The sequence below is a fragment of the Hemitrygon akajei genome, chromosome 1 (genome assembly GCF_048418815.1).
Source record: "Hemitrygon akajei chromosome 1, sHemAka1.3, whole genome shotgun sequence".
Classification (NCBI taxonomy): domain Eukaryota; kingdom Metazoa; phylum Chordata; class Chondrichthyes; order Myliobatiformes; family Dasyatidae; genus Hemitrygon; species Hemitrygon akajei.
The window spans coordinates 188,430,047-188,449,020 of record NC_133124.1 but is presented as its reverse complement, the minus strand read 5'-3'; the positions used below and the strand labels follow the sequence as shown (position 1 = coordinate 188,449,020).

General features: G+C 44.9%; 1 protein-coding gene across 2 annotated transcripts in view; it reads right to left on the bottom strand.

Annotated features, from left to right (window-relative positions):
- The window catches only part of gins4 (GINS complex subunit 4 (Sld5 homolog)), a 35,080-nt gene extending 31,834 nt beyond the window's left edge, over positions 1–3,246 (bottom strand). For both annotated transcript variants that reach the window (XM_073056865.1, XM_073056874.1), the window contains exons 1-2: positions 3,115–3,246; positions 75–161 (exon numbers count right to left, since the gene is read on the bottom strand). In XM_073056865.1, the coding sequence (XP_072912966.1) occupies positions 75–161; positions 3,115–3,216 (189 nt within the window). In that variant the 5' untranslated portion in view covers positions 3,217–3,246. The remainder of the gene's footprint in view (positions 1–74; positions 162–3,114) is intronic.
- Positions 3,247–18,974: the final 15,728 nt, after the last annotated feature.

The following is an 18,974-nucleotide window of genomic DNA, read 5'->3' as shown; positions in this document are numbered from 1 at the left end:
TCTACATATCCTTTCTGCGGCCTTCAATTCCATCCGCAAAGTACACTTCACCCAATAAATAATTATTTTGTTACCATATGATTCAGTTGTTCCATGACACATTCCACAATTTCAGATTTACATTCCAGAAGGTCAGGAGAAAACTTCTCATTCAGCCAAGCCTGTGTGGAAATTAAAGACAGAAATGGTTATAGTTATTACATTCCAGACCAGCAAATTAAAATCTATACATTCAATTAAAATACATACTAGAGAACTGGAACTTGTAGCAAAGGTCATGAAAGCTGCTAGAACTTCAAGCAACCGAGATCCCTCAGTGAAATCTGGAAGTAGTTTCAGTCCCCCACTCCCTCAAAACATACCAGACCCAGACATTAAATAGCTGAGAGCATAACATATTCCAGAATGAAAGAATAAAACTCGCTGTGCAGCACGTATCAAGGAACCACCAACCCTTTTCTCTCCCTCTCCCCCTCCTTCTCCCTCTCCCTGCAGGACCTCAAGTCAAGGCGCAGGAAATTCAGGAAGGGCTTCAGTCTGAAAACAAGAATTATTCAGAGATCGTTTGAGAGAATGGTGGTCAGAGGAGGTTGGGTGGAGCGGTGGTGGGACCAGTCAGGTTGTTTGTTTTTAAATTAATTTCTAAGGATCAACAAAGTGGAGTTAGAGATGTTTGGGGAGGGTATGATCAAGGTCTGGAGCCAAAGAATAGATGAAGTTCGGGAAAGTAATTATGGCTTGGGAATGGCAGAGTTGGAAAGACGGAAAGTCAAGTCAAGTCACTTCTTATTGTCATTTCAACCATAACTGTTGGTACAGTACACAAAAAGAGACGTTTTTCAGGCCCATGGTGTTACATGAAACAATACAAAAACTACACTGAACTACAAAAAAACACAGAAAAAAACACACTAGTCTACAGACCTACCCAGGACTGCATAAAGTGCACAAAATAGTGCAGGCATTACAATAAATAATAAACAAGACAATAGGGCAGTAAAGTGTCAGTCCAGGCTCTGGGTATTGAGGAGTCCGATAGCTTGGGGGGAAGAAACTGTTACATAGTCTGGTCGTGAGAGCCCGAATGCTTCGGTGCCTTTTCCCAGATGGCAGGAGGAAGAAGAGTTTGTATGAGGGGTGCGTGGGGTCCTTCATAATGCTGTTTACTTTGCAGATGCAGTGTGTGGTATAAGTGTCTGCAATAGCAGGAAGAGAGACCCCAATGATCTTCTCAGCTGACCTCACTATCCGCTGCAGGATCTTGCGATCTGAGATGGTGCAATTTCCGAACCAGGCAGTGATGCAGCTGCTCAGGATGCTCTCAATACAACCCCTGTAGAATGTGATGAGGATGGGAGGTGGGAGATGGACTTTCCTCAGCCTTCGCAGAAAGTAGAGACGCTGCTAGGCTTTCTTTGCTATGGAGCTGGTGAAATTCTCTGCCAGGTGAACAAGAAATTTAGCGATCTTTACCGAGGAGCCATTGATGTTCAGCAGGGAGTGGTTGCTCTGTGCCCTCCAGAAGTCAACAACCATCTCTTTTGTTTTGTTCACATTCAGATAGGTTAGCTGCTGCACCTCCTCTCTGTAAGCTGACTCGTCGTTCTTGCTGATGAGACCCACCACGGTCGTTTCATCGGCGAACTTGATGATGTGGTTCGAGCTGTGTGTTACAGCAGTCGTGGGTCAGCAGAGTGAACAGTAGTGGACTGAGCACACAGTCAGATAGGTTAAACAAGAATAGGTGGCCGTGGTAGCATAGCGATTAGCGCAACACTATTACAGCTCAGGCTGTCAGAGTTGAGAGTTCATTTCTAGCATCTTCTGTAAGAAAGTTTGTACGTTCTTCCCTTGAGTGCATGGGTTTCCTCTTGGTGCTCTGGTTTCCTCCCACTGTCCAAAAACTTACCAATGTAATGCCCTGGTTAAGATGTCTACTGCCATGCTGTGAGGTATTTTCTTTTCGTTTTCTGTAAAAGCAGCGTGTCCTGCTGGTAGAGTGGTTTTGGTGTTGGCTGAAGATAAGGAGCCACGTTGTTCAACTTAGGAATGATGTGTCAGCCAATCAGGATGGTGGGTTGGAGACAAGGTTCTAGAAAGAGCTGTGTGGAGAGGATCAGGGACGATGCCTGAAGGGGAGACCATAATGCAAGAAGTGTTTTGTGAGAAAGGAATCCAAGAAGGGAAGTTCTACCTGTGATTTGTGATGAGAATTCAGCACCGTGAGTAAAGCAGTACACCCAACTGCTATTGATATGTGCACATTTAGACTTGTTAACTGTAATGGGCCCATTTTTTCTCTTTATCCTATTAACTGATAAAGCTGAAATTGGTAAATATACTTTATAATTTTATGCAGTGTCTGACCTATTATTTCTGCATTATTTACACAGCATTCACTCAAATTGATGTTCCTTTAATCGGAACTCCCAACTTTCCTGTTTGGTTGAATCCCAAATCACACTGACCCTATACATATATTGTTTATGAAAGGTGGCCTTCTCACCGCCGAGTCCCGTGGCTGAAGTTTGACCACAAACCCCGGTGAGAGGGTTACACCAGTTAGTAGTTAATTGGCCATTGTGAATTGTCCCGTGGTTAGACTACAGTTAAATAGGTGGGCGGTGGGCTGGAAGGATCTGTTCCACACAATATCTCAAAGAATATGCTTTTAAAGTTAGGAGTGGGAGATTTAAAAGCGACGTGAAGTGCAAGTTTATTTTACGCAGAGTGGTACTGCCTAGGTGACCAAGGGCAAGAGTGGACGCAGGCAGGTTGGAGTTAGACAGGCACATGAATATGGGATTGGACGGCTACAGATGATTCACAGGAGGGCATTTAGTATAAGCCGCTAGCAAGATAGCACAACATCGTGGCCGAACGGCCTGACCTGTACTGTTCCATCAAACTCCATTGGCCAAGTTCCCAGCTCGTTCTGTCTGCATCCTGATGCAGAGCCACAACACGATCCGCGCCCTAATTCCGTCCTGCTGCCCACCCGATCTCACTCACTATCAGGTAGGGCTGAGGGCCACTGCCCGCAACCGGAGATCGAACATACTTCCACCTCGGGCACCGGCCGCCGGCGTGGCCCTCTGACGGTAAGGGTCTCACCTCTTCCAGCTTGTGGATGAGCTCTGCCGGAGTCAGGATCTCCTCCTCCTCATCATTATCATCACCTTCCTCCTCAACAAACGATTCCCACTCTTCCGCCATGACTACGGACACCTGGAGCGCTGAAAATTCCCGCCTGAAACGTCACCACGTACGCTAATGACGTTGCCGCATAGTCACAGCCAGTTAGAGCTGGCGCCATCCTTGATCTAGGCGGAAGCAATCCCTGCTGCACGGTGTCTGTTGCCAGTATCAGATTTCACCGGAGCTGGGACACACCGGCGTGCTTTGGATCTTTTGTAATGTGGACGTCTCATCTCAGTTAACACTGTTTTGTAGATTCTCCCAGGAGCCACCGTTTGCTCCAATTCATCCATACCCACCAAATTGTCTATCCGAGCTAGTCCCAAGTCCTCACATTGGGTGTTTTCACCAACCCTCTAACCTTTCCTAACCAAACACCTACTAAATGTATTTTAAACTTCATGATTGCACCTGCCTTTACCACTTCCTCTGACACCCAGGAACTTGAAACTGCTCACCCCTTCTATTTCTAATCCTTCCATGGGAACTGGTGTGTGGTCCCTTGACATCCCCTTCCTGAAGTCCACAATCAGTTCTTTGGTCTTACTGACGTTCAATGCCAGGTTGTTGCTGCGACACTACTCAACCAGCTGATCTATCTCACTCCTGTACACCTACTCATCACCATCTGAAATTCTGCTAAGAATAGTTGCATCGTTGGCAAGCTTATAGATGGCCGAGCCGCACAATCCTGGGTGCAGAGAGAGTAGAGCAGTACTCAATGCTTGCCTATTGAAGGCTAGCTTGCCATACAACCTTCTTTACCACCCTGTCTACCTGCGTTACTACTACAGCATGTACCTTTCCCTCAACGTCAACAAAAGAGCTGCTCATTGACTTCATGGGGAGAGGGGTGGGTCTACATGCTCCTGTGTTAAGGTTGACAGCTTCACCTTCTTAGTTGCAAACATCACCAACCGCATCGATGTCATGGCCAACAACATTGGCAAATGCCTCTACCCCCTCCAGAGACCAAAGAAGTTCGGCATGTCCCAGTTGACAGTTACCAATTTTTGTTGACGCACCATGGGAAGTGTTCAGTCTGGATGCATGAACCTTGTCATGCCACCTGCTCTGCAAGAAACTGCAGAGGGTTGGGGGCACAGCTCGGCAATCACAGAAACCAGATTCCACTCTATGGCCCCTGTCTACACTTTACACCTCCTCAGTAAAGCAGCCAGCATAATCAAAGACCCCACCAACAGCAGATACTCTCTCTGATCTCCTCTCCCATTGGTAGCAGATACAAAAGCCTGAAAGCACTGAAGGTTCACCAGGGTGATATCTGGCATGACGGGTTAGTTAGTTGAGAAGAGATTGAAACTGTACTCATTCTCTATAATTTAGAAAAATGAGAGGTGATTTTCTTGAAACATATACAATTCTAATGGGGCTCGATAGGTTACATTGGAGTTAGTTTTGCTCACTGAATGACCGGAATTGGGCATCGGCCTCAAACTAACTTTGGACCGCAGAGGGCTGTGGAAGCCAAAACGCTGGGTGTATTTAAGGTCAAAATGATGTTTCTTTAAAGCTGCTTTTTAATTGGTAAAGGTTATGGGGGCAAGATTCGTAGAGAGCTACAGCACCAAAACGTTGGCTTATCTAGTCTGTGCCAAACTGTTACTCCGTCTGGTTCCATCGACCTGCACCTGGACAACAGCCCTCCATCCTCCTCCTATCCCAGCATCTCTTAAATGTTGTAATTGAACATCTGTCTCTCCTCAGGGAAAAGTTGCTTGCAGACTGAGGATGCTTTCTCAATACGTTTCAAATGTTGTGCTTCAAGGGCACACCAAGCAAAGGGCTGAAACTGTGGTTCAAATTGAATCAAAGCCAATCCGCACAGGAAATGATATCAAAATCATATCAAGTGAATTTCATACAAAACGAACTGTGGCTCTAGAGGCTAGAACACCTATCAATCCAGTTTAAACCTTCCCTGCCAGGAAATTGGCACTCACCTCCCCCCCCCCCCCACCCCATCCTAGTTCAGGTGCAACCAGTCCGTCTTGCACAGGCCACCTATGTCCTAGACAAGATGTTAAGACCGCAGACAGTCAGGAATCAGAAGGTTGAGTGCGGTGAAAAGGACAAATTTGCTCCTCTGGAAGATCAGCATGCTAATCCATATGTGCAGCTAAAAGAGATGGGGCAGATCTTAAATGATTTTATTTTTGCAGTAGATGGGCACAGAATCTATAGAAGTGAGGCGAAGCAGTCTCGACTCCATGTACCTTGTACAGATTACAGAGGAGGAAGCGTTTTTGTCGTGAGGCAGATTAGGGTGGATAAACCCCCAGGGCCTGACAAGGTGTTCCCTCAGATCCTGCGGAAGGAGAGTGCAGAAATTGCCGGGGCCCTAACAGAGATATTTAAACCATCCTTAGCGATAGGTGAAGCACCAGAGGATTCGAGGGTAACCAAACATAAGAAAATCTGCAGATGCTGGAAGATTAAAAGCAATACACAGAAAATGCTGGAGGGACTCAGCATCTATGGAAGAGTAAACAGTCAATGTTTTGGGCCGAGATTTGGCCTGCTGTGTTCCTCCAACATTTTCTGTGTGTTGCAGAGGAGAGCCAATGTTGTTTCAATGCTTAAGAAAGCTTTAAAATAAACAAGGAAATTACAGGCCGGTGAGTCTTACACTGGTAATGGGAAAGTTATTGAAATGTATTCTAAGGAACTGGGTATATAAGTATTCGGACAGACATAATTAAGGATAGTTGGCATGGCTTTGTGTCTGCTAGGTCATGTTGAACCAATCATATAGAGTTTATTGAGGAAGTTACCAGGAAAGTTAATGAAGGTAAGGCAATGGAAGCTGTCTACATGGACTTTAGCAAGGCATTTGACAAGATCCCGCACGGGAGGTTGGTCAGAAAGGTTCAGTTGCTTGTAGTAAATTGGATTAGACATCGGCTTTGTGGGAGAAGCCAGAGAGTGATTGTAAGTATTTGCCTCTCTGACTGGAGGCCTGTGACTAGTGGAGTGCCGCAGGGATCGGTGCTGGGTCCTTTGTTGTTTGTCATCTGTATCAATGATCTGGATGATAATGTGGTAAACTGGATCAGCAGACTTGCAGATGGAACCAGGATTGGGGTTGCAGTGGGTGGTGAGGAAAGCTATCGAGGCTTGAAGTGGCAACTGGACCAGCTGGAAAAATTTAATGCAGACGAGGGTGAGTGTTGCACTTTGGTGGGACCAACCAAAGTAATTCTTGCACGGTGAACAATGGGGCACTGAGGACCTGAGATATAAGGAAAGATTGAATAAGTTCGGACTTTATTCATTGGAACGTAGAAGATAGAGAGGAAATTTGATAGAGGTATTCAAAATTATGAGGGGTATAGATAGGGTAAATGCATGCAAGCTTTTTCCACTGAGGTTAGGTGGGACTATAACTAGAGGTCATGGATTAAGGGCGAAAGGTGAAAAATTTAAGGGGACAAGGAAGGAAAATGTCTTTATTCAGAGGGTCATGAGAGTGTGGAATGAGTTCACAGCACAAATGGAGCACGTGAGCTCGATTTCATTAAGAGAAGTTTGTATAGTTACATGGATGACAGGGGTATGGAGTTGCCAGTCGATGGGAGTAGGCAGTTTAAATGGTTTGGCATGGACTAGATGGGCCGAAGGGCCTGTTTCTGTGCTGTACTTTTCTATAACATCCTAATTGTCCAATACACTGAATCGGTGGCTACTGTACCATCTGTCCGGCCACATATTCATTGGTCATATCTGCTTGTTTTTTTACCTTCACTAGCTCAAGGTTACTAACCTCAAGTTCATGCTTTTCACCTCTTTTGTGTCATTTATGCCAACATGCACCATGACCTCAGGCTTGACAATGTTCTGAAACCACTCAGAACATCTTTGACCCTGGCACCAGAGAGACATCACATCACCTTACCACCCCTTTTGTGGCCACAGAACCTCCTAGCTGCCCCTCCCCCAACCATTGAGTCCCGTATCATTATAGTCCTCTCTGTTCTCACCCTTTCCTGCTGAGGCCCAAGAGCCCAGACCTGGCTGCTGTTGCTTTCTCCTGAATGGTCATTTACCCCGCCCCCCCCACCCCCACCAACAGTATCCAAAACAGTGTGCTTGTTTTCAAGGGGAAAGGCCATAGGGGAATCCTGTACTATCTCCCTGCCTCCTTGGCCTTTCCTGTGGTCACCCAACTATCTGCAGCCTGCACTCCAGTTGTGACCACCTCACTAAAATTCTTATCTATGATGCTCTCAGCATCCATGATTACCTTAAGTGCATTCAGTTCCACCTCCAGATCCTCAACACAGTTAACCAAGAGTTACAACTGGACACCCTTCCCACAGATGTAGTCTTCAGGGTCACAGGCAGTCTCTCTGATCTCCCATATCCTGTCAGCTGAGCAGACCACTGCCCTAACCTTCATTCTGATGCATACGAGTGAAGACTAAAGCGGAAGGACCTCAATCAATCATAAGCTTCACAATCAAAGCCTCAGCTCTACGACCTCAAAAACTGCACTTCAGGCTCAACACTGGCACTCTCAAAGCCAAGGCAATTCTGAAAATTACTAACCCATCTGTGTATGATCCTGTGTGCCTTAATCCTCTGGACTAGCCTACCATGAGGGACCTAATTAAATGTAACAGGTACCTGAGTGAGAATTACAGGCTGGAATCTATCAAAGTTCAGGGATTTTTTTTATATGGAGAATAACAGTTGTAAGTCCTTCTGTAGCCTCTCTACTTCTTCAAAACTACCTGGCCCTCCACCTATCTTTGTATCATCCGCAAACAAAGCCATCAATTCTGTCATCAAGTCATTGACATATAACATAAAAAGAAGTGGTCCCAGCACAGACCCCAGTGGAATACCATTAGTTACCAGCAGCAAACCAGAAAAGGCTCCCTTCATTCCCACTCAGTCAGCCACTGCTTCGTCCATGCCAGTCTCTTTTCTGTAATACTATGGGCTCTTAATTGTTAAGTAGCCTTAAGTGTGGCAGATTGTCAAAGGCCTTCTGAAAATCCAAGTTGAGATGGTGAAGTTGAATCGCTCAAAAAAGAGGGCACAATGAGCCTGATGTGGGTTGTGTTGGTAGGTCTGTTGAATGGATATAAGGCTCTGGTGGTCATAAGATCATAAGATGTAGGAGCAGAAGTAGGCCATTCGGCCCATCGAGTCTGATCTGCCATTCAATCATGGGCTGATCCATTTCTTTCAATCTTTCCCACTCCCCTGACTTCACCCCATACCCTTTGATGCCCTGAATAATCAAGAACACATCTATCTCTGTCTTAAATACACCCAATGACTTGGCCTCCACAGCCGCTCGTGGCAACAAATTCCACAGATTCACCACCCTCTGATTAAAGTAATTTCTCTGCATCTCAGTTCTAAAAGGACGTCCTTCAATCCTGAAGTTGTGCCCTCTTGTCCTAGACTCCCTTATATCTAGGAAATGTAGAGCAGACTTGACCCAAATGCAGAGCAGTAGAGGCGATTTAGCAGTGAAAACTGCAAAATAACAAACCACAAGGGGTCACAAATCAAGAGAGAACAGATACTTAACACAACAGGCAACAAGGTAACTGAAGGCTTGGAGCAACTGGACGAGACCGGATGGTTCGATGGGTGAACAATGACTGTGGGTGAGAGCTGGGTTTAAATAGGCTGCAGGTGATGAGTTGAAAATGCATGGCAGGTGACTCCCGTTAGCTGGATGGAGACTGGAGGGTGCCTGCCTGAGCTGGCCTATCATAAGTTCTGTTGGTCAGACACAACCTTGCATAGAACATCAAACATACAGCATAATTCTGGCTCTTTGGATCACAATATTGTGTCAACCATTTATCTTACTCTAAGTTCAATCTAACCCTTCTCTTCCACATAGCCCTCCATTTTTCTATCATCCACATACTTAGTCATTTCTTAAATGTCCACAATTTATCTGCCTCTACCACCACAACCCCTAACATCATGATCCAACTGCATTAGCTATTTACACCCTGAGAAATCATCTCTGGCTGTCCTCTCAAACAATGCCCCTTATCATCTTGTACATCTCTATCAAGTCTCCTCTCATCTTCCTTCTCTTCAAAGAGAAAAGCCCTAGCTTGCTCAAACTATCCTCATAAGACACGTTCTCTAATCCAGGCATCATCCTGTAAAATCTGCTCTGCACCCTCTCTAAAGCTTCCACATCCTTCCTATAATGAGGTGACCAGAACTGAACACAATAGTCTAAGTGTGGTCTAACTGGAGATTATAGAACTGCAACAGTACTTTGCAGTTCTTGAACGCAAACCCCTGACAAATGAATGCCAAAACACCATACGCCTTCTTAACCGTGCAATCAGCCTGCTTGGCGACTTTAAGGGATCCTAAGACATGGATCCCAAGATCACTCTGTTTCTACACACTGCTCAGAACCCTACCATTAACCCGCTATTCTGCCTTCGAGTTTGAATTTCCAAAATTAACTACTTCACACATTTCCGGATTGAACTCCGTTTGCTACTTCTCAGCCCAGCTCTGCATCCTGTCAATGTCCTGTTGTAACTTAACGACAAATTCCTACATGATCCACAACACCACCAACTTTTATGTCATCTGCAAATTTACTAATCCAGCCTTCCACTTCCTCATCCAAGTCATCACGAAGAGCAGGGGGTCCCTGTGGAACCTCACTAGCCACTGACCCTCTGCCTTCTGTGGGGAGCCAATTCTGAATCCATGCAGCCAAATTTCCCTGGATCCCATGCTTCTTGACTTTCTAAATGAGCCTACCGTGGGAATTTTGTCAAATGCCTTACTAAAGTTCATTCATACCGTATCTACACATCTGCCTTCATCAATAGGTTTTGTCATTTCCTCAAAAATTTCAATCAGGCTTGTGAGACATGATCTGCCCCTCCCAAAACCATGTTGATTACCTCAAATCAGACTACGCTTCTCAAAATGCTCATAAATCCTGACTCCAAGAATCCTCTCTAATAATTTGTCCACACCTGAAGTAAGACTCACTGGTCTATAATTCCCAGGATTATCCCTACTCCCTTTCTTGGACAAAGGAATAACTTTTGCCACCTTCCAATGCTCTGACAGTAATCCTGTGGCCAGTGCATCTTGGATCTCCCCGATTTACAAGAGCCTCTCTAAACTGTGGGTGAAACCATCCCTCAGACCTTCTGTCTACCCACCAGTCAGGCAGGATCCACTCACTCTCTCCCTGAATCCCTCTTTGAGCTACGTCAGCACCTTTTGACCAAAGCATATTTTAAGAGCCTAGGATATTGTTTTATTCCAGGCCTGATAATTTATTCATTTTTAAAGTTGCCAGCTCTTAAGCTGTCCTCTTGCTAATTTTACTGTTCCAATATTTCCATCCCTTCTCGGTAATAACACCCAGTCCAGCCCTTCAGCTGGTCAATGGTCACATAGAACATAGATCAGTACAGCACAGGAACAGGCCATTCAGCCCACAATGTTGTGCTGAACCAGCTAATAAAAAACATAAATGGTTCCTACTTACACAATGTCGGTATCTCTCCATCTTCCCCATATTCATGTGCCTATCTAAATGTTCTTCTGTTCTCTGTGACTTCTGCAGAACTTACGTGAGTATGGTCAATGAGTCACACACTCTCCATCACTATAGCCGCTTTCTCGGCTGCATATGGCCCAGTCTGTTAGTTTTTACTTTATCTCTGATAATAGAGATCAAGTTCCTCCCTCCCTCTCTGAAATCTAAAAAAAGTAGAGGATATGGCCCAGTCCATCACGGGTAAAGTCCTCCCCACTATTGAACACATCTACATGGAGCGCTGTTGTAGGAGAGCAGTATCCATCGTTAAAGGACCTCCATCTCTCACCAGATCTCCAGATCTCACCACTCTCTCTCCTCGCTACTGCCATCAGGATGAAGGTACAGGAGCCTCAGGACTCACACTACGAGGTTCAGGAACAGTTATTACCCCTCAACCAAAGTTGAGGTTCAGGAACAGTTATTACCCCTCAAACCCCTCTTAACTCAAAGGAGATAACATCACTCAGCTTCACTCACCTTGTCACTGAATTGTTCCCACATATTATGGACTCACTTTCAAGGACTCTTCATCTCATGTTCTCAACATTCATACATCGTTTATTTATTTGTTTGTTTGTTTATTTAGTAAGTATTTACACAGTTTGTTGTCTTTTGCACATTGGTTCACCGTCCCTTTGTGTGCAGTCTTTCACTGTTCCTATTGTGCTTCTTGGATTAACTGGGTATGCCTGCAAGAATGAATATCAGGGTTGGATATGGTGACATATACGTAAGTACTTTGATAATAAGCTTACTTTCGACTTTGAATACTTTCAGTGCTTTCTTCCATGAAGACAAATCCAAAATAGCTATTACAAATTTCTGCCGTTTCTCTGTTTCCCAGAGTCATCCTCTGAAGGACCATCATTTACTTCAGATACTCTGTTAAAAACACAACTTCACAGAGTGAATGTCATCAGGAATGAGCTGGTCTGGTGTCAGGGAATTCCACAGCAGATACCGTCAGCACACACAAACATACACCCAACATACTATAGCTAGGGAACATCAGCTCCACTGCTGGAACCTCTGGATGAGACCAAGGTCTCTACTGACCCTCTTAAAGCCTGGGGTCTACATTAAAGAAGGATTTCTAGGTGACTTCAATGGCAGAGTGGGAAACATGCAGGACTGACAAGGAAGGAATTGGGAAAGCTCTCTCAACCTTAGTCCTTCTCCTGACAAAGTGCTTGGAGCCTGAACTTGTCCTAACCAATGTTCCTACTTTACCATACAGACAGGCACAAACCAGGCAATTCTCCCTAACCAGGCACCATCACCAATAGACTACCCTTTGAATAAGGTACACAGTGATGTACCCATCATTTGCCCTGGCAGGTTCTGATGACAGCCCCAAAGAGTCACCACTCTCTGGGTAAAGAATACCTTCACCCCACAGTCCTGAATGCCCTAACCCTTCACTTGGAATCATTGGCCTAACTATAGAGAATTCCCATCAAAATGATATAAATTTTGCATGTGTCAATGCGATCACTTCAATTTTGAAGTTCCTGGGAGTAAACATCACCAATCCTGGTCCAACCATGTATGCGTCACAACCAACAAAGCTCACCAGCACTTCTGCTTCCTCAGGAGGCTCAAGAAATTTGACCATCTCCTTTGACCCTCCTGATTTTTATCAAAGCACCACAGAGAACACCCTGTCTGGATTGAATCGCTGCTTGGAACGGCAACTGCTCTGCCTACGTCGGCAAGAAGCAGCAGAAAGAAGATACAGAGGCCTGAAAGGACGAGATGTCCAAGGATGTTGCCAGGACTGAAAAACGTTCTCAAGGGAAAAGTTGGACAGGCTGGGGCTTTCTTTTGGGACAGAGGCCGAGGGGAGATTCCACTGAGTGAGGCATTGGTAGAATATATCGAACAGACCTATTTTCTTCACTGAGGAAATAAGAAGCATGGCCCACAAGGGGGATGGGAGGGTATGCGTTTCACCCCGAGGGTGATAGAGCTCTGAATGCGTAGTGGATTATAAATTGTCATGTTCCGATATGTCCTGTGTGTGTAGTTGAAGAGTCCTGTGCAGACTGCGAGCTTGCAACTGGGAGAGGCTGGGTCACCCTTTGTTCAGCTGGCATCGACACAAGAGGCCTTCTGTCGGTGGGGGGGGGGGGGGGTGCGGGGATGAATGTGATTATCCAGTTCTCCTACATAGCTACAACTATAGCCCCACCCATCAAACTTTCACACCTGCAGTCTGGATCATAACCTCCAAACCCCCCCATGCAAAACAAAAGCTTTTTTCTCCTCCGTTCACTTTACCTCTGTGTGGTCCTTGATCAGTCTCCTGTTGGGACCATCTTTCTCTGTGCATTGCGCATAACCCAACCCCCTGCAGGTCACCTCTCAGTGTGCTCTCCTCCAATGAGAATGAACCCATATTATTTAACCTGCCCTAGGAACTGAAATCCCTGGAACCCCAGGATGTTCCGAAGCTGGCGATTGTGGGGGATCTTGGTGTGATCACCTCTGCCTTGTTGTGCACAGGAGCGGTCTCCCTGCCTAAGCAAGGATACATTGCTGACTGTGGGAATAGTCAAGAGTGATTCTTGGGATGTCGGTCTTTTGCAGTATGAGGAGAGATTAAGCGAATTTCACCTTCCTGAAAGGGGGGTGGGGTGCCGTCATACGAAGACAGTCTTGAGATTAAAACGATGGTAAACTGGTGATTTTGTTTATTATTGTCATATGTACCAAGGTCTTGTGTACTGTTCATTAATCAATGCATTAATGTAGTACACAGTATATTAATAGAATGCAGAATGAAGTTTTACAGAGAAAATGGAGGTTAGGTAAACAATAAGGTGCAAAGCCACCACCAGGTAGTTTGTGAAGTCAAGAGGCCATCTTATTGTACCACACTAGTCCTATAACAGTGGGATAGAAGTTGCCCTTGGGCCTGATGGTTCATTTGTCCTTGCCGTTGTTGATGACTTGTGATCTAGTTTGTTCTTTCTACTATCACCTAATAACACTATTTTTTAACTGTCGAGGCTGGATGGGCTAGGACTGATTTTCCTGAAGCGTAGGAGGAAAGATAGAGGTTTAGAAGTAACTCATTGCTTAACGTATGGCCACAATACTGGCCAAAGCTGGTGGACATCCAGGGAACTGGATGCAGGTCAGAGTCAATAACTCAGGAATTAATGGGAACATTAACAACAATGACATATGAATGTTAAGTAAGTCTGCTGATGATACAGAAGTTGGTGGTATCGGGGGTAGTGAGGAAGATGGTTCAAGGTCGCAGTATGACATAGGTCAGGCAGAGAGGAGTGCAATGAGGGCAGTCTTCTAGAGGAGGTGGTGTAATCAGACACAGTCATGGTGTGTAAGTGACATGCACTTTAATAGGTAAGGCACAGAAAGATATGGACCTAATCAAGGCAAAAGGTATTAGTGTAGACAGGAATAAAGATCAGCATGGAGGTGGTGGGCCAAGCAGCCCATTTCTATATTGCTCCACACTACGGCACTTACACCATTTCCCTCTTTTGACCCTGAACACCTCGCTGTCTTTTGTATCCAGAAAGTGATCTGCTTATTTAGGTATGTACGTTCAGTGGCTTGGCCTCCACGCTGTCTGCTGTACAAAATTCAGGTCACCACCCTCTGCAAAGGAACTGCTCCTCAATTCATTCCTAAATCTTATCAGAATTAATATCACTGGCACACGTCGTGAAATTTGTTAACTTTAGAGCAGCAGTACAATGAAATACATGATAAATAAATATGGAGAAAAACTGAAGGAAAAAAGTATATACATGTCTCTTAAATAGATTAGACTAGATTAGATTCAACTTTATTGTCATTGTGCCAAGTAGAGATACAAAGCCAATGAAATGCAGTTAGCATCTAACCAGAAATGCAACGAATAGTGTTATTTACAAATTAACAGCGAATAAAAAGTAAGTGCTACAGCACACAAATATAAAAGTACCGAGACAGTACAATATGGGTGCGATACTGCTTAACGCTGTGATGTGAGGTTCAGCAGGGTCACAGCCTCAGGGAAGAAGCCCTTCCTGTGCCTGCTGGTGCGGGAGCGGAGGCTCCTGTAGCGCCTACCGGATGGGAGGAGAGTAAAAAGTCCATGGTTAGGGTGAGATAGTTAAAATAAGTAGTGCAAAAAAAAACAAATAAAAAAGTAGTGAGGCAGTGTTCATGGGTTCAATGTTCATTTAGAAATCGGATGGCAGAGGAGAAGAAGCTGTAGATGAATCATTGAGTGTGTGCCTTCATGCTTCTGTACCTCCTCCCTGATGGTAACATGTCCTGGGTTGTGGGGATCCTTAATGATGGATGCTGCCTTCCTAAGGCACTGCTCCTTGAAGATGTCTTGGTTACTACAGAGCTGGTTCCCATGATGGAGCTGACTTATTTTACAAGTTTGTGCAACTTATTTCAATTTTGTGAGTAAGCCTTCCCCCCCATAGCATCTGGTGATGCGGCCAGTTAGAATGCTCTCCACGGTACTGTTACACAAGTTTTCGAGTGTTTTAGTTGACAAACCAAATGTCCTCAAACCTTGAATGAAATATAGCCACTGTCTGCCTTCTCTATAGCTGCATCAATATGTTGCATCCAGTTTAGGTCCTCAGAGATCTTGATAGCCAGGAGCTTGAAATTGCTCGCTCTCTCCACTTCTGATTCCTATGAGGATTGGTTTGTGTTCCCCCATCCTACCCTTTCTGAAGTTCACAGTCAGCTCATTGGTCTTACTGACATTGCATGCAAGGTTGTTGCTGTGACACCACTCAACTAGCTGATATATCTTGCTCCTGTACACCCTCTTGTCACCATCTGAAATTCTGCCAACAATGGTTGTATTATCAGAAAATTTATAGATGGCATTTGAGCTGTGCCTAAACACTTGGGTGTAGAGAGAGTAGAGCAGTGGGCTAAGCACACATCCCTGAGGTGTGCTGGTGTTGATTGTCAGCGAGGTGGAAATGTTATTTCCAGTTCGCACAGATTGCGGTCTTTCGGTTAGGAAGTCGAGGATACACTTGGAGAGGGAGGTACAGAGGCCCAGGTTCTGTAGCTTGTCGATCAGGATTATAGGAATGATGGTGTTAAATGCTGAGTTATAGTCAATAAACAGCATCCTGACATGGGTATTTACATTGTCCAGGTTATCCAAGGCTGCGTGGAGATCGCGTTTGCGATCTACCGTTAGACCTACCATGGTGACGGACAAATGGCAGTGGGTCCAGGTCCTTTCTGAGACAGGTGTTGATTCTAGCCTTGACCAACCTCTCAAAGCATTTCATCACCACAGATGTGAGTGCTACTGGACGATAGTTGTTGAGGCAGCTCACCCTGGGCACTGGTGTAATCATTGCCCTTTTGAAGCAGGTGGGAACGTCTGACTGTAACAGTGAGAGATTGAAAATCTCTTTGAATACACCTGGCAGTTGGTTGGCACAGGTTTTCAGAGCCTTACTGGGTACTCCAGTGGGCCCTGCTGTCTTGCCAGGGTTCACCCTCTTTAGAGACAGCCTGATGTCGGCTTCCGAGACAGAGATTGTATGAGGAACAGTTGATGGCTCCGGGTTTGTACTCACTGGAGTTTACAAGAATGAAGGGTGGTCTCATTGAAACCCATCAAATGTTGAAAGGTCAAGATAGAGTGAATGTGGAGAGAATAAATCCCATAGCGGAGGGGTTGACGACAAGAGCGCACAGCCTCAGAATGCAAGAATGCCCCTTTAGAACGGAGGTGAGGAGGAATTTTGTTAGCCAGAGGGTGGTGAATCTGTGGAATTCATTGCCACAGAGGCCTGCGAACTGCCAAGTCACTGGATATATTTAAAGCTGAGGTTAATAGGTTCTTGATTAGTAAGGGTATCAAAGGTTATGGAGAGAAGGTGGAGAGGGATAATAAGTCAGCCATGGCGGAATGACGGAGCAGGCTCAATGGGCCAAACAACCAAATTCTGCTCCTATATCATTTGATTTAATACAGGTGTGGTTTCAGCTCTAAGCAAGAACAAGAACAAAGGTTAAAATTCATTACTGATACAAGCTCTCAGCTGTAGTCTCTGACCAGCTGTAGTTTATTTGATGATAGCAGAAAGAACAAACTTAGTTCACAAATCATTATCAGCTGGAAGGAGAAACCACACAACTCTCATCAACCAGGCAACGGGTTGTATACAGCTTCGTGGGTGTGTGACTCACCAAGTCAATTATTGAATTTCTCAGTGATCTTTTAACTTCAGTGAATAATTTGCTATGTCTGCCTTTATATCACAGTTGAAATAATGTAATCCAAGGGCTTGGTGTGCTCATCCAACGACCTTCAATAAATGGGAGCGCTGAGTCCTTGCAGGTGGCGTTGTCGCTCTATGCAATGGTTCTCACCCACTGCCAAACATAATTTGTGTAATCCTGATGAAAAGTCTCAGCCAGAACATCAACTGTTTATTCCCTCCCATAGATGCTGCCCTGCTCTAGCATTTTGTGTGTGTTGCTCAGGATATATACCATTTGGAGAATCTCTTGTTTTGTGTTGTATAGCAGTGGGAGCTACATTTATTTAATTAATTTGCCCAAATTATAAACACCAGAGATTCTACAGATGCTGAAAATCTTACAAGGTGTTTTGCTATAAAACATGCTTATATCTTTCCCAGTTACTGTAAGGAAATGATCCCATTTTTTGGGATCAAAAGAGGGGCTAATCGGTAACAAACAAGAATTGCCTGTGCAGCTTAAGAGCTGAGAAAGGGAGAGAGAGGAAGTGGGGTGAAAGGAAAGGAGTAGGGCAGAGAACAAATGGCAGGAGGAAATGAGACATCAAAGAGGGGTAATAACGTAGGGGTGATAGAACTTTATTATCTACAGATCCATGAATCACTTTTGGTTTATTGCTTGAAAATTAAATGTTGTCAGTAATTTTGTTTTCAGAATATTTGTGGATGTCTCCAAGATTAGGGGTAGAGTGGACGGCAAGGAAGGCTATCAAAGCTTGCAGGGGGACTTGGACCCGCTGGAAGAAATGGCAGGTGGAACTTAACGCAGAGACAAGTGTGAGGTGTTGCACTTTGGGAGTACAAACCGTGACAGGGCTTGCACAAAGAAGTATGGTAGACAGAGGGATCTGAGAGTACAGATCTGTAATTCGTTGGAAGTGGCATCACAAATAGGTAGGGATATAAAGAAAATTTTTGGCACAAAAACTTCATAAATCAAAGTATGGCGTACAGGCATTGGGATATTATGCTGAAGTTGTAAAAGACGTTGATGAGGCCTAATTGGAGTATTGTGAGCAGTTCTGTTCACCTGCCCACAGGAAGGGGATCAATAAGACTGAAAGAGTACAGGATGTTGCTCAAGGTTGAATAATTAGGTCTTTATTCCCGGAGATTTCATAGATGTATACAAAATTATGGGGGGGGTGCAGAGGGGGAAAATGCAAGCAGGCTTTTTCTTCTGAGCTCGGGTGAGTCCAGAACTTGAGGTCATAGGTTAAATGTGAAAGGTGGAATATTTAAGGAGAACATGAGGGTGAATCTCTTCAGTCAGAGGATGGTGAGGGTGTGGAGTAAGCTGCCAGTTGAAGTGGTGGATGTGGGTTCGATTGCAACATTTAAGAGAAATTTGGGTAAGTACATGCATGGGTAGGTATCGACGCCCTTTGGTCCAGGTGCGGGTCAATGGAGCATAGGCAGAATAATACAGACAAAATGGGACATAGCACACAAAATGCTGGTAGAACACAGCAGGCCAGCATTTATGCCTGCTCTGTTCCACTAGCATTTTGTGTGTGTTGTTTGAATTTCCAGCATCTGCAGATTTCCTCGTGTTTGCTCTTTAAAATGGGACTTGGACCTGTTTCTGTGCTTTAGTGCTTTATGACTCTAAGAAATGCTCAAGGAGTAACGGGAAATTAACCCGCCCTTCTCTAATGCCCAGTGAGGGTAAAAATGTTTCCTTTTCCTCAGATATCCACACCCATTGAGCAAAAAATCCCAGCAATGATGTTATAAATCAGAAAATGCTGGAATCTCTCACTGGGTCAGGTAGCACCTGTGGAAAGAGGGAGCATACATTTCAGGTGAAAGGGCCTCTGTCAGACTGAACAAGGTTAGTGTTAAGTTGCAGAGTGGGTGGGAAAGGAATGGAAGACTTGGGCAAGGCAACACCCAGTTTGTCATGGTGATAAGTGAGC